Source organism: Xyrauchen texanus, chromosome 30 (assembly GCF_025860055.1).
Source record: "Xyrauchen texanus isolate HMW12.3.18 chromosome 30, RBS_HiC_50CHRs, whole genome shotgun sequence".
NCBI classification, from domain to species: Eukaryota; Metazoa; Chordata; class Actinopteri; order Cypriniformes; family Catostomidae; genus Xyrauchen; species Xyrauchen texanus.
In genome coordinates, this window is record NC_068305.1 from 41,084,724 (window position 1) to 41,111,937 (window position 27,214).

Sequence of the window (27,214 nt, forward strand, 5' to 3'; positions counted from 1 at the left end):
TGGACCATGGAGCAATGGAAGAAGGTGGCCTAGTCTGATAAATCACGTTTTCTTTTAGATCCTGTGGACGGCGGGGTGCGTGAGCATCGTTTACCTGGGGAAGAGATGGCAGCAGGATGCACAATAGGAGGAAGGCAGGCCGGGCGGAGGCGGTGTGATGCCCTGGGCGATGTTCCTGGCATTCATGTGGATGTTACTTTGACCTGTACCACCTACCTAAACATAGTTGCAGACCAGGTACACCCCTTCATGGCAACGGTATTCCCCGATGGCCTCTTTCAGCTGGATAATGCGCCCTGCCACACTGCAAAAATGGTTCTGGAATGGTTTGAGGAATATGATGAAGAGTTCAAGGTGTTGACTAGGCCTCCAAATTCCCCAGATCTCAACCCGATTGAGCATCTATGGGATGTGCTGGACCAACCAGTCCGATCCACGGAGGCCTCACCTCGCAACTTAAAGGACTTAAAGGATCGGCTGCTGACGTCTTGGTGCCAGATACAACAGGACACCTTCAGAGGTCTTCAGGAGTCAATCCTCAATGGGTCAGAGCTGTTTTGGCAGCACGAGGTGGCACCTATTTGATATTAGGCAGGTGGTTTTAATGTTGTGGCTGATCGGTGTAAGCAAACAGCGCTTTCAACCATGCACTGGAGATGGAACATATTATACTTGTCTGCCACTAAAGTGGTTTTGCACATTCATGACCGAATCAGGAGGAATCATTCATTCCCTCTAAAACACATTGCATTAGTTGTGCATAGATTACCTACAATAGTGTGGAAATTGAGTAAGGGAACAATGTGAGAGTGTGGATTTGTAATCCGGCTCCTTTGTAGAAAGGATAAAAAATGTTGGCCCTCTCCAATTCCTGGATTACAATGACACTTCTGGATCAAGAGATAAATACAAAATCAACGGCACACCAGCACTTCAGACAGGAAGCCTTACCAGTCACCAGGAAGGTGCAGCGTCCTGGTCCCGCCTCATTGATGATGTCACAGGTGTACTCGCCATATCCCTCTCGCATTAGGCTGCGCACAGTGTAGTCCGTATCATCTCTCGAGTCGAAGTGTCCGGCGTGCAGCAGTCGCGAGCCCAGCCTCCACTCGTAACGCAGTACACGTGACGGATGCGCCCGCAGAACGCGACAGTTCATCACCACTGGCCGACCCAAACCCTGCCTGACCTCCTGCCAAACTGGCTCCACCGCCGGTGGGTCTGTGCAGGGAGAGAGAGAGAGAAATGTATTTAATTTCATTATTTAAAATTAACTTTAGTGCAATAAATATCGAAGTATTATCTATAATCTTATTGAAATATATATATATATATATATATATATATATATATATATAAATTGTTAAAAATTGAAATTAATTGTTCTTTTTTGTATAATCCACAGAAACTGTTATTTAACATGGCTGCAGTACACAGGTAAAAACCGATCGTCGTGTTGATCTGACCCTTCTAGAGTCACTCTATAGAGAATAAATAATTTGTTTTTAATTATTGGATGTGAGTGAAAGGCTCAACAAAACACATTTTAGGGGGAAAACTGCAAACACACACACACAAACACATAAAAATTCATCACTAAAGAAAATATGCAGGCCAAAAAAAAAAAAACTTACCAAATGTGCATGCCAAAGAAACACACAAGACAAAGAAATGTAACAAAACACAAAATAAAAATGTGAGGGCATAAAATACATAAATAAAATTAAACAAAACACCCAAGCCAAAGAAACTAAACTGAAGGAAACACAAAACATCCAAGCCAATAAAACAAAATGAAATAAAAAAAAACATGCCAGACAAAACCAAAAAACCCCAAACACAATATGCAAGCCAAAGAACCTAAATCAAAGAAACACGTGAAACAAAACAAAACTAAAAAAACATAAACTGAAGAAACAAATAATACAAATGTGAAAACCAAAGAAACTAAACAAACACAAAAAAACTAAACAAAATATGCAAGCCAAAACAAAATGAAACGAAAGAAACACAGAACAAAACAAAATATGCAAGCCAAAACAAAACTAAATGAAAGAAATACAGAACAAAACAAAATATGCAAGCCAAAACAAAACTAAACGAAAGAAAAACAGAACAAAACAAAATATGCAAGCCAAAACTAAACTAAACGAAAGAAATACAGAACAAAACAAAATATGCAAGCCAAAACAAAACTAAACGAAAGAAACACAGAACAAAACAAAATATGCAAGCCAAAACAAAACTAAACGAAAGAAACACAGAACAAAACAAAATATGCAAGCCAAAACAAAACTAAACGAAAGAAATACAAAACAAAACAAAATATGCAAGCCAAAACAAAACTAAACGAAAGAAATACAGAACAAAACAAAATATGCAAGCCAAAACAAAACTAAACGAAAGAAACACAGAACAAAACAAAATATGCAAGCCAAAACAAAACTAAACGAAGGAAACACAGAACAAAACAAAATATGCAAGCCAAAACAAAACTAAACGAAAGAAATACAGAACAAAACAAAATATGCAAGCCAAAACAAAACTAAACGAAAGAAACACAGAACAAAACAAAATATGCAAGTTGAAACAAAACTAAACGAAAGAAACACAGAACAAAACAAAATATGCAAGCCAAAACAAAACTAAACGAAAGAAATACAGAACAAAACAAAATATGCAAGCCAAAACAAAACTAAACGAAAGAAACACAGAACAAAACAAAATATGCAAGCCAAAACAAAACTAAACGAAAGAAACACAGAACAAAACAAAATATGCAAGCCAAAACAAAACTAAACGAAAGAAATACAGAACAAAACAAAATATGCAAGCCAAAACAAAACTAAACGAAAGAAACACAGAACAAAACAAAATATGCAAGCCAAAACAAAACTAAACGAAAAGAAAACACAGAACAAAACAAAATATGCAAGTCAAAACAAAACTAAACGAAAGAAATACAGAACAAAACAAAATATGCAAGCCAAAACAAAACTAAACGAAAGAAATACAGAACAAAACAAAATATGCAAGCCAAAACAAAACTAAACGAAAGAAACACAGAACAAAACAAAATATGCAAGCCAAAACAAAACTAAACGAAAGAAAAACAGAACAAAACAAAATATGCAAGCCAAAACAAAACTAAACGAAAGAAAAACAGAACAAAACAAAATATGCAAGCCAAAACAAAACTAAACGAAAGAAACACAGAACAAAACAAAATATGCAAGCCGAAACAAAACTAAACGAAAGAAAAACAGAACAAAACAAAATATGCAAGCCAAAACAAAACTAAACGAAAGAAACACAGAACAAAACAAAATATGCAAGCCAAAACAAAACTAAACGAAAGAAAAACAGAACAAAACAAAATATGCAAGCCAAAACAAAACTAAACGAAGGAAACACAGAACAAAACAAAATATGCAAGCCAAAACAAAACTAAACGAAAGAAAAACAGAACAAAACAAAATATGCAAGTTGAAACAAAACTAAACGAAAGAAAAACAGAACAAAACAAAATATGCAAGCCAAAACAAAACTAAACGAAGGAAACACAGAACAAAACAAAATATGCAAGCCAAAACAAAACTAAACGAAAGAAAAACAGAACAAAACAAAATATGCAAGTTGAAACAAAACTAAACGAAAGAAACACAGAACAAAACAAAATATGCAAGCCAAAACAAAACTAAACGAAAGAAAAACAGAACAAAACAAAATATGCAAGCCAAAACAAAACTAAACGAAAGAAACACAGAACAAAACAAAATATGCAAGCCAAAACAAAACTAAACGAAAGAAAAACAGAACAAAACAAAATATGCAAGCCAAAACAAAACTAAACGAAAGAAACACAGAACAAAACAAAATATGCAAGCTAAAACAAAACTAAACGAAAGAAATACAGAACAAAACAAAATATGCAAGCCAAAACAAAACTAAACGAAAGAAAAACAGAACAAAACAAAATATGCAAGCCAAAACAAAACTAAACGAAAGAAACACAGAACAAAACAAAATATGCAAGCCAAAACAAAACTAAACGAAAGAAACACAGAACAAAACAAATATGCAAGCCAAAACAAAACTAAACGAAAGAAATACAGAACAAAACAAAATATGCAAGCCAAAACAAAACTAAACGAAAGAAATACAGAACAAAACAAAATATGCAAGCCAAAACAAAACTAAACGAAAGAAATACAGAACAAAACAAAATATGCAAGCCAAAACAAAACTAAACGAAAGAAAAACAGAACAAAACAAAATATGCAAGCCAAAACAAAACTAAACGAAAGAAATACAGAACAAAACAAAATATGCAAGCTGAAACAAAACTAAACGAAAGAAATACAGAACAAAACAAAATATGCAAGCCAAAACAAAACTAAACGAAAGAAATACAGAACAAAACAAAATATGCAAGCCAAAACAAAACTAAACGAAAGAAAAACAGAACAAAACAAAATATGCAAGCCAAAACAAAACTAAACGAAAGAAATACAGAACAAAACAAAATATGCAAGCCAAAACAAAACTAAACGAAAGAAAAACAGAACAAAACAAAATATGCAAGCCAAAACAAAACTAAACGAAAGAAAAACAGAACAAAACAAAATATGCAAGCCAAAACAAAACTAAACGAAAGAAACACAGAACAAAACAAAATATGCAAGCCAAAACAAAACTAAACGAAAGAAAAACAGAACAAAACAAAATATGCAAGCCAAAACAAAACTAAACGAAAGAAACACAGAACAAAACAAAATATGCAAGCCAAAACAAAACTAAATGAAAGAAAAACAGAACAAAACAAAATATGCAAGCCAAAACAAAACTAAACGAAAGAAACACAGAACAAAACAAAATATGCAAGCCAAAACAAAACTAAACGAAAGAAACACAGAACAAAACAAAATATGCAAGCCAAAACAAAACTAAACGAAAGAAACACAGAACAAAACAAAATATGCAAGCCAAAACAAAACTAAACGAAAGAAACACAGAACAAAACAAAATATGCAAGCCAAAACAAAACTAAACGAAAGAAAAACAGAACAAAACAAAATATGCAAGCCAAAACAAAACTAAACGAAAGAAACACAGAACAAAACAAAATATGCAAGCCGAAACAAAACTAAACGAAAGAAAAACAGAACAAAACAAAATATGCAAGCCAAAACAAAACTAAACGAAAGAAACACAGAACAAAACAAAATATGCAAGTTGAAACAAAACTAAACGAAAGAAATACAGAACAAAACAAAATATGCAAGCCAAAACAAAACTAAACGAAAGAAAAACAGAACAAAACAAAATATGCAAGCCAAAACAAAACTAAACGAAAGAAACACAGAACAAAACAAAATATGCAAGCCAAAACAAAACTAAACGAAAGAAACACAGAACAAAACTTCCAAGCCAAAACAAAACTAAACGAAAGAAATACAGAACAAAACAAAATATGCAAGCCAAAACAAAACTAAACGAAAGAAATACAGAACAAAACAAAATATGCAAGCCAAAACAAAACTAAACGAAAGAAATACAGAACAAAACAAAATATGCAAGCCAAAACAAAACTAAACGAAAGAAAAACAGAACAAAACAAAATATGCAAGCCAAAACAAAACTAAACGAAAGAAATACAGAACAAAACAAAATATGCAAGTTGAAACAAAACTAAACGAAAGAAATACAGAACAAAACAAAATATGCAAGCCAAAACAAAACTAAACGAAAGAAATACAGAACAAAACAAAATATGCAAGCCAAAACAAAACTAAACGAAAGAAAAACAGAACAAAACAAAATATGCAAGCCAAAACAAAACTAAACGAAAGAAATACAGAACAAAACAAAATATGCAAGCCAAAACAAAACTAAACGAAAGAAAAACAGAACAAAACAAAATATGCAAGCCAAAACAAAACTAAACGAAAGAAAAACAGAACAAAACAAAATATGCAAGCCAAAACAAAACTAAACGAAAGAAACACAGAACAAAACAAAATATGCAAGCCAAAACAAAACTAAACGAAAGAAAAACAGAACAAAACAAAATATGCAAGCCAAAACAAAACTAAACGAAAGAAACACAGAACAAAACAAAATATGCAAGCCAAAACAAAACTAAACGAAAGAAAAACAGAACAAAACAAAATATGCAAGCCAAAACAAAACTAAACGAAAGAAACACAGAACAAAACAAAATATGCAAGCCAAAACAAAACTAAACGAAAGAAACACAGAACAAAACAAAATATGCAAGCCAAAAAAATAAAAGAGAAAAAACACATACTGTGAAACACAAAGTGCAAAATAAAGAAACTAAAACAAGAGAAAAACATCGAACTAAACAAAGTGTGCAAACCAAACACAAAACAACAGAAGAAATGAATAACAGTCATCAGAGTGATTCAGAGGATGAGAAACATAAAACATGTATTTTCTTTTCATCTTGATGCAATAAAAACAAGCTATTTGCAGCCGGAACATAAAAACAACATCACACAAGGCCAGCGCTTCTCCAGAAATGAACAATGCGTGTGCTGCTGACATGAAGGGTTTCCGCATCACAGATGTAGGTTTAATGTAAAAGTTTTCTGATGGACACAAGACTAAATTGAAGCAAATGCATCTCACAGAGAGACCAATCGTTCAGAGATGGCCTGGAAAACACAGTTATATGGATCAGCTTTTAACAGAAGCACATGTCTCCTCGCACCTGCACATCTGCCGCACACGATCACACACAAGTTGAACATCTGCCTCTTCCTATCACTAGTGTGGAAACCGCTGATGACAAGTTCATAAATTAACCAGGGAAAAGAAACTCGCTATTATTCGCTGATGACAGCAGCGCTCAAACGTCATTGTCATTATGACATCATCACCAGATGCCAATGACATCATCACGCTGTGTTCTACTGAGAACCGAGGAACATGCAGAGACGCGAGCAAAGTCTGCCTCATTCTGAAGAGATCAACTCTTAATTAATTCAGTTTTGATGTATCTTGCAGCAATCACGCCATTGTGTCTCTGGAACACGCCGCACCATTTTCCTTTCCATTAGTGCATTACGACATGGACGAAAATGCGACTTCCTTTTATAAAAGTGAAAATGTCCTGGACGAGATGCACACATACCTTCCAGGCGGCGCAGAAAATGCATGCACACTTTTTTTCCACATGCATCAAAGCTGTTGATTTGCTAAAGCCTATAATGTGATTTGCCTGAGAGAACTGAAGATGAGTTACTTATGCGACTTTGTGGTGCAGATGAAAACTGAAGCAATCATCTGCAGCCCGCTGGCCGTTGGCACTGTATGTGCTGAAAGCCACCAGAGAAGACGAGCAGAGAATGATCCGGATGCCAGGAACACACGCCAGCAGAGCGACTCTCTAACAGGGAGGAAATAATTATGCCAGCACCTAAACTAGCTGCAACTCAGTCCAGCGGAGTGCTAACACGCATATAACAATGACAGCCATCAGACAGGCGCTAACGTACTTCTCTAAGAATCATTCTGCTGTTTCTGCTAAATGAAACTGACCCTCAGCATTTAAAACTTCAAGAGTGATGCTCAATCTTGCTTTAATAAAATGTATTTGCAATCCAAAGAAACCAGATTGAAACACAGAACAAAACCTGCAATCTATCAAAACTAACCTGGAAGTCACAAAACATGCAAACAACGAAACGAAACTAAACAAAACAAAACACAAGCAAGCCCAAAAAAACGGAGAATAAAACACAAACCATGCAAGCTTAAGAAACTAACTTAACCATCGCCTTGACGCTGACTATCACCGCTGGAGTCGCGAGTTTGAATCCAGGGCGTGCTGAGTGACTCCAGCCGGGTCTCCTTAGCAACCAAATTGGCCCGGTTGCTAGGGAGGGTAGAGTCACATGGGGTAACCTCCTCGTGGTCACTATAATGTGGTTCTCGCTCTCGGTGGGGCATGTGGTGAGTTGCGCGTGGATGCCGTGGAGAATAGCGTGAAGCCTCCACACGCGCTACGTCTCCACGGTAACACGCTCAACAAGTCACATGATAAGATGCGCGGATTGACGGTCTCAGACGCGGAGGCAACTGAGATTCGTCCACCACCACCCGGATTGAGGCGAGTCACTACGCCACCACGAGGACTTGGAGCGCATTGGGAATTGGGGAAAAAACAGAGCGCTCAGAGCGAGATCTCCGCCGATATCCGTGGTCACGAGCTGCTACTCTTTAGAGTTTACAATAATGTGCACTCACGAATCATTCACAATAAGACAAGGATTACGAGAGTAAATCGAGTCATGTTGACTTTAATCATGTAGGACGTTGCGTTCTCGTTCTAGAGACATTATGAAAGACTCATGTGCTCTATTTTGACGTCAAAGTCATCGATGCGCACCTTCTTTAAAAGAGAGACTTTGTGTCAGGACTATCAGATTGGAACACCCTGATTTGGTGTAATTACCGTGTGTTTTCTAGCATTGTGCTGTTAGTGTGAAGTTATGCTGAACAGATATTGTCACGCAGTGATCATGAACTCTTATAAGTCCTACAGACTGATTATTATCTGATATGTTCAATAAATTCTAGCCGGATATTTGCAAAACTCGTACGTGTGTAAAAAGACGTTGCTAAGGGCAAAGATAAGCAAACTGATCAAGCGTGTACACTGAAAGCCTCTGGCAAATGCACACATGTAAGCTGCAAACACTCACGTGCACAAACCAAAAATAATCATATATTCAGTCATCCTCGTTATAGTCACACTAACTTCCTCACTTGACTCTTAATGCAGAATGATCACAGTGAATCTCAGAAGAGTAAAAAGTATTTTGACCAGACAAATTTCAGAAACCTGCACGTTATTGCATTCAGTCAAACCGGGAGCAAAATCCTCTAATGCGGCGAGACGGCTAGAATGGAAAGAGGAATTTTTCAGGCCAAACGCATTAACACGTTTCATCCGGCTCATGAAAGCCCTTCTCATTGTGTTCACACACTTTCCTCCCAATGACTCACTCGAGACGCTTCATATCTCAGCGTCAATTCACACAATGCCAGTCCTGTCTGCAACACCTCAGCATTCCCACAGCACGCTAGCGGTCTGATCAAAACTTTGCAAGTGTAGCGTAAGTTATAAGCGTAAGTGTAAATTAGCTCGTTGCTAATTAGCCGTAAAACTTTCTTTTGAGTGGCATGTGCGTGCAACGTGTGAAATGAAGAGCCGCCCCTCTCACTGGAGACCTGCGCACAGTGTCCGGGATCTGTTATTAGCACACTGGGAATCTCTGAAGAGCATTCCTCCCTTCAGCTGAAGAACACGTGGAATAATGGCGTCTGAAGTGGACGAGTGTTTGCCTCTTGGAGTGACTCTTGAGTTCCCTGTTATTGAAAACCAGCCACACTTTTCACACTTTCCCACACTACACACTCGTGAATACACACGGCTGCTTCTGAGAACAGATATTGACATTCTGAGCAAACGGAAAGACCTCGTGTGAAATCGCTCAGTGCTTTAATTACAGAGAGATGATTCGTGGTATCTAATATCAGCATGTACGACAAAACGCTGATAGCTATTAAAGAAATCACAAATGCCCGCTTACGCATTACAGCCTGGCAGCAACTCTGATAACATCAAACCTCATTGGTTCCCGCATGTCACATGACCAAACATCACGACGTCAGACCTGAGCCATTATCGACACATTTGATTTGCATGCCGTCGGGAGTTGATCAGTGATTTGATTCTGTTCATGTTTGTGCCACTTCTGAGGTCTTGTTGTGCATGAGTTGAATTCATTTTACAGTGGTTTTTTTTTTGCTGTCAAAACTTAAATTTTCTCTTGCCGATAGTTTGATATGAATTGAATTACTGAAAAAAAGTCCACTTGAAAACGCCACAAGATCTTGCCCAAATTGTAATTAATTAACTCTATCCTCTATACTTACATTTTAACATGTATATATTTAAATAAGTCAAATAAATGATGACTAACCAATATCTTGCAAGTTCTCTATATATTAATATATTTATGATGATTTTTTTTATATTTGTTGTAATGTATCATGTAACATAATTTAATCGTGATTAATTAGTTCAAATGTTTTAATTTAATTTAAAGTATGCGATTAATTGTTATTACCTTTGAAAACATATGCGATTAATCGTACTTGGCTATGAAAATGTGTGCGATTAATCGCGAATAGCTATGAAAAGATATTCGCTTAATTGCGAATACCTTTTAGCCGTACGTGGTTAATCGCGAATACTTTTGCAAAAGAATGCGATTAATCGCGATGAACTATGCAAATGTTTGCGATTAATCACACGAATCTGTGAAAGGTATGCGGTTAATCGCGAATACCTATGCAAAAGTATGCGGTTAATCACGGATACCTATGCAAAAGTATGCGGTTAATCGCGAATACCTATGCAAAAGTATGCGGTTAATCACGAATACCTATGCAAAAGTATGCGGTTAATCACGCGAATCTGTGAAAGCTATGCGGTTAATCGCGAATACCTATGCAAAAGTATGCGGTTAATCACGAATACCTATGCAAAAGTATGCGGTTAATCACGAATACCTATGCAAAAGTATGCGGTTAATCATGAATACCTATGCAAAAGTATGCGGTTAATCACGAATACCTATGCAAAAGTATGCGGTTAATCACGAATACCTATGCAAAAGTATGCGGTTAATCACGAATACCTATGCAAAAGTATGCGGTTAATCACGAATACCTATGCAAAAGTATGCGGTTAATCACGAATACCTATGCAAAAGTATGCGGTTAATCCACGAATACCTATGCAAAAGTATGCGGTTAATCACGAATACCTATGCAAATGTTTGCGATTAATCACGAATACCTATGCAAAAGTATGCGGTTAATCGCGAATACCTATGCAAAAGTATGCGGTTAATCACGAATACCTATGCAAAAATATGCGGTTAATCGCGAATACCTATGCAAAAGTATGCGGTTAATCACGAATACCTATGCAAAAGTATGCGGTTAATCACGAATACCTATGCAAAAGTATGCGGTTAATCACGAATACCTATGCAAAAGTATGCGGTTAATCACGAATACCTATGCAAAAGTATGCGGTTAATCACGAATACCTATGCAAAAGTATGCGGTTAATCACGAATACCTATGCAAAAGTATGCGGTTAATCACGAATACCTATGCAAATGTTTGCGATTAATCACGAATACCTATGCAAAAGTATGCGGTTAATCGCGAATACCTATGCAAAAGTATGCGGTTAATCACGAATACCTATGCAAAAGTATGCGGTTAATCACGCGAATCTGTGAAAGCTATGCGGTTAATCGCGAATACCTATGCAAAAGTATGCGGTTAATCACGAATACCTATGCAAAAGTATGCGGTTAATCACGAATACCTATGCAAAAGTATGCGGTTAATCATGAATACCTATGCAAAAGTATGCGGTTAATCACGAATACCTATGCAAAAGTATGCGGTTAATCACGAATACCTATGCAAAAGTATGCGGTTAATCACGAATACCTATGCAAAAGTATGCGGTTAATCACGAATACCTATGCAAAAGTATGCGGTTAATCACGAATACCTATGCAAAAGTATGCGGTTAATCACGAATACCTATGCAAATGTTTGCGATTAATCACGCGAATCTGTGAAAGGTATGCGGTTAATCGCGAATACCTATGCAAAAGTATGCGGTTAATCGCGAATACCTATGCAAAAGTATGCGGTTAATCACGAATACCTATGCAAAAGTATGCGGTTAATCGCGAATACCTATGCAAAAGTATGCGGTTAATCGCGATTACAATTTTCATTGATTGACAGCACTTTTTTAAAGCTATGTGCAAACGCAAAAAACTTTCGTTTTCCATTGAGTTTTGACAGAAATAAAAAATGTTGGGTAAACTATTGCTTGATCCTTTACTTGCTTATTTTCCATAATCAGCGTAAGATCACTGTCAACACATTCGGTGTTCAGAAGGTTTCGTATATTGTAATATACAAACAAAGCTCACCATTCAATGAAACGTCACAAAATCACCCAGATAGTACTTACATTGCACGATGAGCTCGACGATGGCTTCTCTGGGCTTGACGTTGAAGCCGTTGTACTGGCTGGTCTGACAGCGGTAAGATCCGCTCATCTCACGCGACACGTTCACGATGCGCAGCCCGCCATCGTAACTCTCCGTCTGCATGCTGCCGTCGGGCATCGGCACCTCCTTATCAGCGCGCGACCACAGGATGATGGGTTTGGGTTTCCCTGAAACAAGGCACTCCAAGTCCACAGTCTCACCCTCACGCGCCACCAGCGGAGATTTGCCCCGCGGCACGGTGAGGTTCGGAGGAACTAAGAAAGAGAAGAACAGAGGAGGGACTGATATGGGGCTCTAGAAGGTCAGCAGATAGGATCGCTCAGGGTGGTCAACAGAGGAGAAAGATTGGTGGCATATATGAAGGTAGAAATATGTGTATGGTTGGTGTTTATAGGTGTAGCTGGACATCAGTGTGTGATTCGGTATGAGAAATGATACAAAGACAGAAGCAAATTCCACATTCTCTAATAAAGAACAAAAACGGCAACACTACCGTTAGCTTTGCAGCTCATCAACTGTCATGTTTTTCTATAGTCACACCAGTGGCGGATTTAGGCATGGGCGGCATCTTGCTTTTATACCCCCTTTATGAGTGGGAAGGAAATTCCGTCTTTCAGGGTTAAATGGAGCACAGCTGTTTTATCAACACTTCCTTCATGAGGACATACAGAATACCAAATTGTGTCGAGGAGGAGGGCGGGGCTAATCAGACGAGTAGAGGGATAAGTCCAGCTGCACCTATCCCTCTCCTCGGCTGATTAGCCCGATTGTGGGCCGGGCTTGTGTAGTCACGGCCCGCCCCCGCCCCCAAATATTCAAGCATTATATACAAGTGTGGAATCCATCCAAACACCATAAAACCAATGAAATGTACAGCCCTAAAAGACAAAAACACAGAGATATAGTTAAACTAATGTGCTAAGCCGATATCAGTTGGCATCAACCTCTGAAACAATCATCAAATAAGTATAAAGTTAATATTCACTCAATCAGCATAATTGATATTAACATATTCTGTATATTTACAAATGAAAACAATTCAAAACTCATCGCAGATGGATGCAAGAATGTGTCCCGTTGTGTGAACGGCCCCTTAAGTGTCCACGCCCACCCTATGGTGGCTTCCTAGTTTCCCAGCCTGGCCAAGCTGGTTAGTCTAGAAACCAGCTAAACCATCATTTGGCCACACAGTGTGACCAGCTCAAACTAGCTGAAACCAGTAAACACCTTAAGTCTGGTTGAAGCTGTTTTTATCAGCAGGTTTCAGATCATAGAATTACAATTATAGGACTGAACTTGCTTCGTATGCAACAACAACAATGACCCAGAAAAGAGCCAGAGCCGCATCCTCAGACAGAATATATCAGCGATATTGCATAATAATGCCATGTTTCTATGGACGAAACTACTTTTATGATTTGAATCACTGGGCTCAGTGGACTCATGTGTATTAATAATAGATGTTATTCCATCCTGTTATCAGAAACAGAAACTAGCTCTAATAAATAGCCATTATGATAATGCAGAACAGTGAGCGTTAGCGCATTAGCAAGCTGTTCATGAGACTAATGCCTCTCTGGGTAGCAGTTAGAGCTGTTAGCAATAGGTGCGGCTGTTTTTGTAATAAAATTCAGTTCTGTAACACCACTGAAAGAGACAGAGCGACCCTTGCAAAAGATTGCCAATGATGGTTTTACCTTCCAAAAAGTGTCAGACCGCTAATTAAAATGTGTTGCTGTCGCAATGTTACCACAAGTGCTGCCATAGCAGATATTAGTGTGAACTGTCCACTTCTAAAGTACGTTTTCTGTTTAATGTCTATTACTATCATGGTGGAAGTTATATTTATAGTAACCCTTTTACTTACTCTATCGCCCCTTGAGTATTAAGGTTTGTTACCACCACAGTAATGCAAGAACGCACATTATATATGTTCAACTGCTTGTTGGTAAGGCATTGGCCAAGCACTCGGGCTTCAGGTCGGGTTCCGGTTATGTATATACTCAGTTCCGGTTGACTTCCGGTTCCGGTTGCTGCCGGCATGCTGCACGATTGGTTGTAGGTTGCTTGCGTGTTTAGCATTGCTTATGCTTATTCTTATACGTTCATCGTTTTATCCTTTGCCATTTTGACCGCATGCTTCGGATTTCCCCCGCTTTTCCACGTTGGAAACGGCACGCACCCGTTTTCTCTATTTTTTTATTTTCCCGCTTGTCTACATCTCACGTCTCGACTGCATGCACTCGTTTTTCTCCTCTGTGTTTTACACGGATTATTGCATCAGTCTTAAACATCTGCTGATCAGGAACCACATCGATCTCAAACCCTCGACACTCCAAACAACCATAACAACAAACATTATTCTTCCTGCATTGCATACCACATGTTTACTATAGCTTCTTCTACCTTCATATGCCACTGCCTGAACCTTGGATTTAGGATGGACCCCACTGAACCTCACCGAAATGACCTCCAGTTGAACTGCGATGCACCTCACTGATCTCTGCCAGCATCACCTTTGTCTAATGATGGAAAACACTCTTGAAATAGAACACATAGACTTTCATTTAATTGCCAATAAAAGCCTTCATCAGCCAATTAACAAAGGACAATTGCATCTATGTGAACTTCTGCAGTTAATCCAGGATGGGCTTCAAAGACATTAGACATTACTCTTCTATATGAGGATAAAGACATTTATTATCATTATTATATGATATATAACCCCCACCCCCGCACCCCCCTTTTTTTTTTTTTCTCCCAATTTGGCATGCCCAATCCCCAATGTGCCTTTAAGTTCTCGTGGTCGTGATTCGCCTCAATCCGGGTGGCGGAGGACGAATCCAAGCTGCCTCTACGTCTGAGACCATTGAGCCGCGCATCTTATCGCGTGGCTTGTTGAGCGCGTTGCCATGGAGACGTAGCATGTGTGGGGGCTTCACGCCATCCACGTTCAACTCACTACACGCCCCACCGAGAGCGAGAACCACATTATAGCGACCACGAGGAGGTTACCCCATGTGACTCTACCCTCCCTAGCAACTGGGCCAATTTGGTTGCTAAGGAGACCTGAAATATTCTTTTTTAAAACATTTTGAGGTCTCTGTGTATCACATATCGGTCAGTGGCCACACTTCTCTCTAGTCGTCAAGCGTATTATTAACCAACATGAGAAACTTCTGCTAGTTTCTGCCAACAATCCCCCTCTGCCATCGGGCAGTCCTTTCCAGATAAATGACGTTTAACTGAAGCACGGAGAACTAATCGTTTCGATTTGCCGTTTTGATAAATCCAGGAGTCACGCTAAAGGACGAACAGAACGTAATGTTGATTGAACTCGCTATCTTAGCTGGTCCGCCGTCCTCATTATCACAGTGCATTTCAATATAAGGACTAATGTGAGGATTAATTGCCTGGCAACTGACAGAAGCATCGAGCTCTCTCTCTCTCACTTTTCTCACTACAGCTTCATTAAAGCCGGCGAGCAGAATGAAGATTGATTGCGTTTCACCTCTTCGAATGAGAATAGAAAACGACTCACTATTCCGCACGTTTCGTCATCCTTTAACCCTTCTGCTATCAGAGGGAACATGTTTCCTCTTGCAGTCTCACGCGACATGAATGAATCATTAGCAGTGCGTTTTCAAATGAGCAAGTGCACTATGGAGCGCTCAAAATGATCGGATATTACGCTGGATGGCAAGAAGAAGTCTCGAAACTCTTTGGCTACATACAAACAAATATGCATTCGCTCGAAAATGCATTACAGTTGCCACGTTTTCGCCCCGTGATACACACCACAACTGTATTTTCTTCCACCGAAAACGTCGTTTATTAAACACCCTCCATAACAACTCACTTTGGAAGACCATGACCTGACCTGACAGGAACGTCTCCACTTCAGACGGCACGCCCACAATCTGTCAATCAATGACCATCTCTCTAATCCGGCAAACTCTCATCAGACAGACTTTAAGACGACACTTATCGTGAGTCTACTCTAATCTTCTGCTACTTTTCTGTGCAACCACAATAGAGACGACCACACCGTCATTTATCCACACTAGTGTGTTATTGCATTATAATACACCTCAGAATAATTCGGCTGGTTCGTCACTCCCTCATTATACTCACCCCATTGGCAAATTGTATTTTGGTCACATTTTAGTATGCAAAATTATCACGGACATCACAGCGGAAGTCGGAGGTTCGAAGACGATCAGATACTGTCGTAGTTCCGACCGTAAGCGATGCCGACCCGCAATCCGGCGTTATTCCCATGACCCGCCCGGGCAGCGTCGCGGAAAACACGAGTCTTTGGGTTCGGGGAGTATGGTTGCAAAGCTGAAACTTAAAGGAATTGACGGAAGGGCACCACCAGGAGTGGAGCCTGCGGCTTAATTTGACTCAACGCGGTAAACCTCACCCGGCCCGGACACGGATTGACAGATTGATAGCTCTTTCTCGATTCTGTGGGTGGTGGTGCATGGCCGTTCTTAGTTGGTGGAGCGATTTGTCTGGTTAATTCCGATAACGAACGAGACTCCGGCATGCTAAATAGTTATCACGGGCCCGTCGCGGTCGGTGTCCAACTTCTTAGAGGGACAAGTGGCGTTCAGCCACACGAGATGGATCAATAACAGGTCAGTGATGCCCTTAGATGTCCGGGGCTGCACGCACGCCACAATGGGTGGATCAGCGTGTGTCTACCCTGCGCCGAGAGGGACATTTTATTAGCATGCATCTCTCTCCGCTGCTATATCAGTCAGCTCTGGACTGTGGAGCAGGTGCGTTTGGGCTCTGCTGTGTTCAAGCGGTGAATATCTCAGTCCAAACATTTCCACAGCGTGACTCTCTGGCACACGCACGGTGTAATCTGCTCTAAATGCTTTTATTAAGAGCTTTAATTGGTCCTTTAGAAGCTCAGCGGGCACAAACAGCTATTCCTGACAGCAGCTCATGGGCAACAACTCACGGGCGTGTTACGAGCACGCTGACGGCTTGATGCGGAAAACAATGCATGACAAACGTTTGCAGTCTGTTTGAAAGAAATCTTTTACATTGAATCATTTAGCAGATGCTTTTATCCAAATGTGAATCTGAAGTCACATTAGAGTTCCAGTTAAAGCGATACGCTGAGAGGTTGTGTGTTACTGTCAGGGCTGGACTGGGAAGAGAAATCGGCCCGGGATTTTATATGGCAACTGGCCCAAAGGGGAGGTGTGGGGGGGCTTATGGTGGGGGGTGGTTTGTGAGCCAAATGTTGTTGGGGAGGGGTGGGGGTGCGACGTGTTCGCTGTCCTCTTCTGCATATCGCGGCGCCGTTTTGTGGTCCGTTCTGCATAACGCGGCGGCTCATTGTTGCTTATCGCGGCCCATTCGGCACATTCCGTGGCCGACCCACCGGCCCGCTTGGTTCTCCCGATGGCTATTACACCCTTGATCGGCCCAAAAGTGCGTCGGCCCACCAGGAAAATGCCCGGTATGCCAGAATACCAGTCCAGCACTGGTTACTGTGCATGTTACCATAGTTACGTGTGTATATCAGTACGTTTAGAAAACTTAATGGCCAAATAAAAAGCTCATTAAAATTATTGGCAACAAATTAAAATAAATATTGACAGATTCTTATAGAACTAGAATAGGGAAATAATTGTATTAAATGCAGTAAATACAATAAGAATTGCAGTTTTTATTTTTCCCCTTTTTCTGCCCAATTTGGAATGCCCAATTCCCAAAGTCCTCATGGTGGCGTAGTGACTCGCCTCAATCCGGGTGGCGGAGGACGAATCTCAGTTGCCCCTGCATCTGAGACCGTCAATCTGCGCATCTTATCACATGACTTGTTGAGCACGTTACCACTGAGACGTAGCGCGTGTGGAGGCTTCACGCTATTCTCCGCGGCATCCACGTACAACTCGCCCACACGCCCCACCGAGGCGAGAACCACATTATAGCGACCACGAGGAGGTTACCCCATGTGACTCTACCCTCCCTAGCAACCGGGCCAATTTGGTTGCTAAGGAGACCTGACTGGAGTCACTCAGCACGCCCTGGATTCCAGGTGTGATAGTCAGCGTCAATACTCACTGAGATACACAGACCCCAAGAATTGCATTTCTTAATTGTTTAAATCATAATTTTTTACAGTGGTTTTAGGGTTTTACCTCCTGAGACCCGAGCGTGACCATTGTGTGCATTTTCCATTTCGCTTTTTGATTTGTTTCTAGTAGCACCAAATAACAAACAAAATAGGTAAATAAAACAAATAAATAAATACAATATCTAGAGCAAAAATGTGTGTCCTCATATGTGGACAGCGGGACGAAGTTGTGAAGTTTCAGTTTATTTTTCCCATAATAAATCACCTTTGCACAGATGATACGGTATGATTTAACGTGTATCTAATGAACTGAACATGCCAACAGCTACGAGGATTAATGAGTTCCTGTTTCTGCTAGTTCTACCCCCCCGGCACTCTCTATCTGCGGCCTGAGGGAGGAGTTCAAATTCTCTGTTCAAAGGATGCTCAAGATATCAAAGTATTGAATAGCTTTTCTTTAAAACACGTTCCCTAAAATTCCTCATCTTCTACTAAAAGACTCACAATGACTGTATCATCAGCAAACCTTAAAACCTAAACCTACTCCTGCAATCACTGGTATACAAAACACAACTTATGGGAGCGAGACGCACCCCTGAGGGGAGCCTGTGGAACCCCATCAACTCTCACACACTGGGTCCTGTTTGATAATAAGTGTAATATCCACCCAACCAGGTTCAAATTCAGGTCCAAAAGTTTGACAAGCTTCTCAGCTAACACATTAGGCTGTATTGAATGCAGACCACAAATCAATAAAAGCAAGCCGTGTTTTTGGGGCCTCCAGATGTTGAACTACAAGATAATGATGTGTCCAGGAGTGTTAATTATTCATGTTGTTACATCATAAATTAGCATAATTAATTCTGATTCAAAGTAACGTCCAGCATCGTCCAATCACGGCCAATCATGATCAAATAAAATGATCCATTATAAATGTTGAATCTATGTACTGATGATCATCGTCCCTTGTGTGTCAAACATGTTGAGTGATCCAAACATGCTCCCTTGCTCCCTATTTAGTGCACGACTTAACCTCCAGTGTGCTGTCTGTCTGCACTGGTCTCAGAACAGTTATAGGAGAGCTATAGGATGCTCCCTTGCTCCCTATTTAGTGCATGACTTAACCTCCAGTGTGCTGTCTGTCTGAACTGGTCTCAGAACAGTTATAGGAGACCTATAGGATGCTCCCTTGCTCCCTATTTAGTGCATGACTTAACCTCCAGTGTGCTGTCTGTCTGCACTGGTCTCAGAACAGTTATAGGAGACCTATAGGATGCTCCCTTGCTCCCTATTTAGTGCATGACTTAACCTCCAGTGTGCTGTCTGTCTGCACTGGTCTCAGAACAGTTATAGGAGACCTATAGGATGCTCCCTTGCTCCCTATTTAGTGCATGACTTAACCTCCAGTGTGCTGTCTGTCTGCACTGGTCTCAGAACAGTTATAGGAGAGCTATAGGATGTCTTAACTTACAGCTGAACCCAGAATATCCATTTAACGGTCCCATTAATGACACTTTTTTGTATTTTTGAGGAAGAAATATTTGGTAATAATAAATGCACTTCTGCTTGTATTTACTGCATTCGATACAATTCTCATAAAAGGTGTTTAAACTGACTTTTTATAGGCCTAAATGCAAACCAATAATAAACAAAACAACAAATATGTGCTGTAGGAAACACTGTTAGAAACTGTCATCTGCGTCAGTGGACAAACTGCACTTCAGGAACCACTAACAGAACCGAACGCTTTTTAAATATGGAACCAGTTCCCGACACTGGGACTGAGATTTCGAACACATAAATCAGCACACAGATGATGCCAGTGGAAGACATTTAACTGACCCAGATTCCCATCTATTACATCTGCCATTGACACAATAGACTCAAAGATCTGGATGTAGACTCCTTTCATCTGAACAAATTACATCTTCAAAGCCCCATTTAATAATCAAAAGATTTTCATTGTTTCATTTTAAAGTGCTACAACTTTCTTTTCCTTCGTAGACTTCAAAGTGATCCGAGCAGCACATCTTAAACCGCTAATGAGGACACGAACACTGCAGGAGTCATTGATCACATTGATTTACTGCGTGTGGATTATCAGCTGATCATCCTCCAGAAGTTATGCGGGAAGGCAGATAATATCCAAGCACAGAAAAACATCTGACAAATAATCAAGACGCAGTTCACTACTGAAGAAACACCTGAAAGACTGAAGTTTCAAATCTGAAAAAGTTAAAGGAACGGTTGGACCAAAGATGGAAATTCTGTCATCTTTTACTCACCCTCATGCTGTTCTAAACCTGTATGACTTTCTTCAACACAAAAGGAGATGTTTGGAAGAATGTGAAGCCTCGGGCCACATCCTCAGTTTTCGGGGGGGTCTGGGTATCTCAGCGAGTATTGAATCCAGGGTGTGCTGAGTGACTCCAGTCAGATCTCCTTAGCAACCAAATTGGCCCGGTTTCTAGGGAGGGTAGAGTCACATGGGGTAACCAATTTGGGCCGGTTGCTAGGGAGGGTAGAGTCACATGGGGTAAACAAAATTGGCCCGGTTGCTAGGGAGGGTAGAGTCACATGGGGTAACCAAATTGGGCCGGTTGCTAGGGAGGGTAGAGTCACATGAGATAACCAAATTGGGCCGGTTGCTAGGGAGGGTAGAGTCACATGGAGTAAACAAAATTGGCCCGGTTGCTAGGGAGGGTAGAGTCACATGGGGTAAACAAAATTGGCCCGGTTGCTAGGGAGGGTAGAGTCACATGGGGTAACCAAATTGGGCCGGTTGCTAGGGAGGGTAGAGTCACATGAGATAACCAAATTGGGCCGGTTGCTAGGGAGGGTAGAGTCACATGAGATAACCAAATTGGGCCGGTTGCTAGGGAGGGTAGAGTCACATGGGGTAAACAAAATTGGCCCGGTTGCTAGGGAGGGTAGAGTCACATGAGATAACCAAATTGGGCCGGTTGCTAGGGAGGGTAGAGTCACATGAGATAACCAAATTGGGCCGGTTGCTAGGGAGGGTAGAGTCACATGAGATAACCAAATTGGGCCGGTTGCTAGTGAGGGTAGTGTCACATGGGGTAACCTCCTCGTGGTCGCTATTATGTGGTTCTTGCTCTCGGTGGGGCGTGTGGTGAGTTGTGCGTGGATGCTGCGGAGAATAGCGTGAAGCTTCCACACGCGCTAGGTCTCCGTGGTAACGCGCTCGTGATAAGATGCGCAGATTGACGGTCTCAGACGCGGAGGCAACTGAGATTCGTCCTCCGCCACCCCGCATTGAGTCGCTATGCCACCACGAGGACTTGGGGCGCATTGGGAATTGGGCGTTCCAAATTAGAGGGAAAAAAACCCCCAAAAAACTTATAACAGAACCGTTTTCCAAAGTATCGAGTTCTGGAGAGCGCAATCGAAAGAGGCATGTTAATACGTTTTCAAACCAAAACACATTTGTGTGGAAGTTGCCACAGTCACTCCGCCTAATATCTCCTTTTGTGCTGAGCGTAATTTTGATTTTGGGGTGCACTGTCCCTTTAACAACCAATGTTCAATCGTTTTCACAGCATTGGAAACACTGTCAAACCAGTCATAATAAAAATCACCAGTCAGCAGTCAGCGATGGGCGGACGTCCCGATGAGTGCAGGCGGGTCTGGTGTTGGTAGTGGTCCGCTGGCGCTCTCTCCGCCCAAGGATCGATCCAGTCACGGTTCCGCGGGTGTGAGATGAAGATGATAATGAAAAATTACACAAGATGGACAGATGAAAGTGTACTGATCAACTTATATCACAGGGGCAGGACTTCATTACACACTTCCCTTACTAATCATCTGTATGCCCCCTTAATAGTGGATAACGAGTGTAAGAGTAGGTGAAATGCTGATCCTTGATCCTTCAACATTTTGAGACTCGTGACTCAATTATCTGTGGCATTATAGCAAGTGTTGCGGACTTGTTATCTAAAGCAGCGATGCTACAAAACAAGTGAATTGGTTCACGGACCGTGTGTGTGTACGTTGGTCGTCTCTGACCGCGTCGTGTTTGAGACTCACCAGTGGTGGACGAGATGTTGACGTCGATGCTGATCTCTGGAATCCCGCCCCCTCGCAGCGACGCCATGCACGTGTACGTGCCGAAGTCAGTGAACTTCAGGTCGATGATGTCGAGGTTGGTGGTGCCGGGCGAGATGTCCGGATCGGTCTGCGTGATGACCATCCGCTCGGAGCTCCGCAGCGCACGGCCGTTCTTCAACCAGCTGAACTGCAGCTCCTCAGGGGGCGTGGCCTCAACCTGACACGAGATCTTCACCTCACGCCCGATCTGGATGTTGTCGTCGTTGTGGTACGGGTCCGGCGTGATCCAGAAACGACCCTTTTTCAGTGCTGGAAAGACAAAATCAAGATGGCAAACACAGTGAACCAAGAGTTTCAGACTACAAAAAATATCCGTAGTTTTGTCTCTAAACGTCCTCAGAACAAAACAAATATTTAGTTGAAAAATGTCCTAGAACGTAAAAAATGTACTCTAAATCTCCAATTTCACTTTCACATCTGAAAACATGCACCACATGTGGCTTTCAGATGTAAAAGTGGAGATTTATAGTTAAAAAAGGACTTAAATATTGATCTGTTTCTCACCCACACCTATCATATCACTTCTGAAGACATGGATTAAACCACTGGAGTCATATGTGAAAGTGAAAGTGGAGATTTATAGTTAAAAAAGGACTTAAATATTGATCTGTTTCTCACCCACACCTATCATATCACTTCTGAAGACATGGATTAAACCACTGGAGTCATATGTGAAAGTGAAAGTGGAGATTTATAGTTAAAAAAGGACTTAAATATTGATCTGTTTCTCACCCACACCTATCATATCACTTCTGAAGACATGGATTAAACTTTGCAGTTGTATGTGAAAGTGAAAGTGGAGATTTATAGTTAAAAAAGGACTTAAATATTGATCTGTTTCTCACTCACACCTATCATATCACTTCTGAAGACATGGATTAAACCACTGGAGTCATATGTGAAAGTGAAAGTGGAGATTTATAGTTAAAAAGGACTTAAATATTGATCTGTTTCTCACTCACACCTATCATATCACTTCTGAAGACATGGATTAAACCACTGGAGTCATATGTGAAAGTGAAAGTGGAGATTTATAGTTAAAAAAGGACTTAAATATTGATCTGTTTCTCACCCACACCTATCATATCACTTCTGAAGACATGGATTAAACTTTGCAGTTGTATGTGAAAGTGAAAGTGGAGATTTATTGTTAAAAAAGGACATAAATATTGATCTGTTTCTCACCCACACCTATCATATCACTTCTGAAGACATGGATTAAACCATGGAGTCGTATGTGAAAGTGAAAGTGGAGATTTATTGTTAAAAAAGGACATAAATATGGATCTGTTTCTCACTCACACCTATCATATCACTTCTGAAGACATGGATTAAACCATGGAGTCGTATGTGAAAGTGAAAGTGGAGATTTATTGTTAAAAAGGACATAAATATTGATCTGTTTCTCACTCACACCTATCATATCACTTCTGAAGACATGGATTAAACTTTGGAGTCATATGTGAAAGTGAAAGTGGAGATTTATAGTTAAAAAGGACTTAAATATTGATCTGTTTCTCACCCACACCTATCATATCACTTCTGAAGACATAGATTAAACCACTGGAGTCTTATGGATTAATTCTATGCTGCCTTTATGTGCTTTTTGGAGCTTCAAAGTTCTGGTCACCATTCACTTGCATTGTACGGATTAACAGAGCTGAAATATTCAGTAAAAAACAATTTTTTATTTGTTCTGCAGAGGAAAGAAAGTCAAACACATCTTTCATCACAAAATTACATTTTTGGGTGAACTATCCCTTTAATTGGAAATACGCCTGTGTCACTTCCAGAGTTTATGAGTTTAAACATTTATGCAGTAATCACAAAGGACTGGTGCGTCCTGAAAAGTGCTGAGAAAAGTACCAGGTGCCACGTGACAACGCCATTTATGCGCTGCTCCAGAAGGCTTCAGTAAAGTAATTTGCACATTGGGAATGATACTGATAATAAAAGCATAGAATAAATTTAAAGTGATTTCTATGTGGTAAATTGTCCCAAGGGGAAATCACACTTTAAGTGTTTTAATTAAAGGAAAACACATTTTATGCCACCGGGCACAGGGCAATTCCTTGACAGGTTTGGTGCCAATCACCCATTTCCAAACAGAGTAAATCAAGTCAAATATATTCAAGATACATTCTGTAAAAAACAAGCTTTAATATCTTATGCAGCGTTGCTTGTTAGGTACATTTTAAGGATGTTTTAAGTGTCACAGTCTCATACCAGAGACATTAATCTAAATATTTATGTATTTATTTAACTTCATATCAAACTGAGATTTTCACAAATTAAACTTTCTATTTAAACGCACTGTAATTGTGTCCTTGTCCAAAATCTGATAGTTTACGTAATTAATTTCTCCTAAATGCTTATAAACATCTGAATCATTATTTTGCAGCACGCTGTTTAAAATGAGCGTGCACTTGTTTTCTGCATGTTGATCTCGGCACAGATACAGACGAAAGGTTACAATGTATCAACAGGCCTGAAATAGCAACATCTGTAACACTGTCAATGAAACACTTGACAACCAATCAACATGTAGATGTAGCGGCCCGAACCAATCACCCGGTCAGAGAGGGCACGGCATTACTGGGCACAAAACCAGCTCCAATTTCACTGCTGGCATCGACTGCGGGCGATACAATCACGCTCGGGTGCCAGCGTGCAAGATCTGCCCTTTACAAGTTACCCAAAGCCGATACAAAACTGAGCTTGTTTACTTCCTCTTCTTTACACCATAAAGAAATAATGTTACATTTCATTCAAATGTAACAACTTTTCTGCTGATGTCATCAAGGCTGTGTGAGTGTAAGGGGCTGATGGAGTTCCCTTCAAATGTCTGTGCCATTGAAATTCATGTTATTATTATTCAGGTGCGTAGCTAGATTTGAACTTTAAAGCTGAAGTATGTAACGCCCATCCCAGCTTAATATGCAGAGAGATCTAGAAGTTTGACATTCATAGGTGAAGTTACTCAAAAACTGAGTCTTTCTGTGGCACTTTGAAAATTGCTCTTAGCTTGGAGCGACCCGTTTAGACCATAGACTGTAAAAAAAAGATGGCCGACGCCCCTTCGCTCTTTTCCATTGGTGAGAACTGAAGCCGCCAGTGTCCCGATATGGCGCTGACATCTTGGGACGTGAATCTGCGCAGTTGCGATTTCGGGACCAGACCTGTGCAGTAGTGAGCAGGAAGTAAAGCCGCTAAATCAAGGCCCCGCCCTCACTCTCGCTGAATCAATCGCAAGCATACACCCCTTTTGACTTTTGACTTATGACGGTGTGAAATAATTAATTATAGAAATTTAGATATTAAATTTAAAGCTCCAATCTCCTCAGTCCTCCGAAGATCCCGAAAAAATCTGTTGGTGCTTCAGTGACTACTCACTCAGAGAACCTGTCAATCACAGCTGTCAATCATGATGTCACAGCAGCGTTTTTATAGCATCAAATAACTAAAAACAAACTTATTTTGAAAACAAACACTTGAAATGACATCAACGTGATAGAAACGACAGTAAATGACAGAAACTATCTTTGGAAAAAAGATATGTGAAGTGTCATTTAATTGTTTAGTTGGTCTCACGTCCCGTTGAATAACATGGGGAGGCGGGGCTTATGACCTATACTAGGACCAGCCACCGGGGCGATCGAGATGTTTTGGCTTCACTTTTGAGGGCTTGTGCGGCACACTTGGTTTAGACACAACAGCGGACGGGGGCAGTTCCGTCTGGTGGCGCTAGTGGCACATACTGTGGCTCCGTCCTGACATTAGTTGACCTGAAGGAGAAAACGGCTGTAGAACACGATTTATGCTGATGTTCTCTATAGCGCCACCTGTGAATGCAACGTCATACGTGCATAGCGGTATGAATTGCGCTCTTCATTTCAGAACGGCACGTGATGACTTCAGGGGGAAAAAGCGAAATGCTGCAGAAGTGTAGAATGAGCCACTTTAAGTAGTAAATGCAACTAATTGCAAGATTTGTCTTCTGGAAAGGCAGATAATGGATTGTAAACCCACTCGATGACGCTACAGGCTTGTTTCTGTGGTAATTTCTGCATCACTGTTTCAGATACTCATCTAGAGCCATTTGGTATGCAGACTGTTTACCACATTCACACGGCGTGGCTGAATTTTATCTCGCAAACAAAAGAACAGTCAGAGCAGTGCAATCGTTTTATCTTCTCCATGACATTATCAGACTCAAATGAGGAGGAGGACGTGAAAAACAGAAAGAACACAGAAACAAAAGCAGCCTGACAGAATTAAACGCTCCTGCATTGAAACAGCAGGACACAGAAGGATGCCATCCCCTGTCAAACATCAGCTGACTAGCAAACTAGGGTGGTGATCTACATTTACATTTATGCATTTGGCAGATGCTTTTATCCAAAGTGACTTACAGAGCACTTATTACAGGGACAATCCCCCCGGAGCAACCTGGAGTTAAGTGTCTTACTCAAGGACACAATGGTGGTGACTGTGGGGACTGAACCAGCAACCTTCTGAGTACCAATGTATTATACAGAGCACTTATTACAGGGACAATCCCCCCGGAGCAACCTGGAGTTAAGTGCCTTACTCAAGGACACAATGGTGGTGACTGTGGGGATCAAACCAGCAACCTTCTGAGTACCAATGTATTATACAGAGCACTTATTACAGGGACAATCCCCCCAGAGCAACCTGGAGTTAAGTGTCTTACTCAAGGACACAATGGTGGTGACTGTGGGGATCAAACCAGCAACCTTCTGATTACCAGTTGTGTGCTTTAGCCCACTACGCCGCCACCACCACTCCATGGTGATGTAAACCGAAACGTGACAGC

The 27,214-nt window shown here is 40.7% G+C and overlaps 1 protein-coding gene across 1 annotated transcript in view; it reads right to left on the reverse strand.

The window, feature by feature from the left end:
• The window catches only part of LOC127623971 (MAM domain-containing glycosylphosphatidylinositol anchor protein 2-like), a 127,377-nt gene that overhangs the window by 36,630 nt on the left and 63,533 nt on the right, over positions 1-27,214 (reverse strand). The window contains exons 7-9 of the mRNA XM_052098539.1: positions 22,297-22,626; positions 12,107-12,400; positions 952-1,221 (exon numbers count right to left, since the gene is read on the reverse strand). Coding sequence (XP_051954499.1) covers positions 952-1,221; positions 12,107-12,400; positions 22,297-22,626 — 894 coding nt within the window. The remainder of the gene's footprint in view (positions 1-951; positions 1,222-12,106; positions 12,401-22,296; positions 22,627-27,214) is intronic.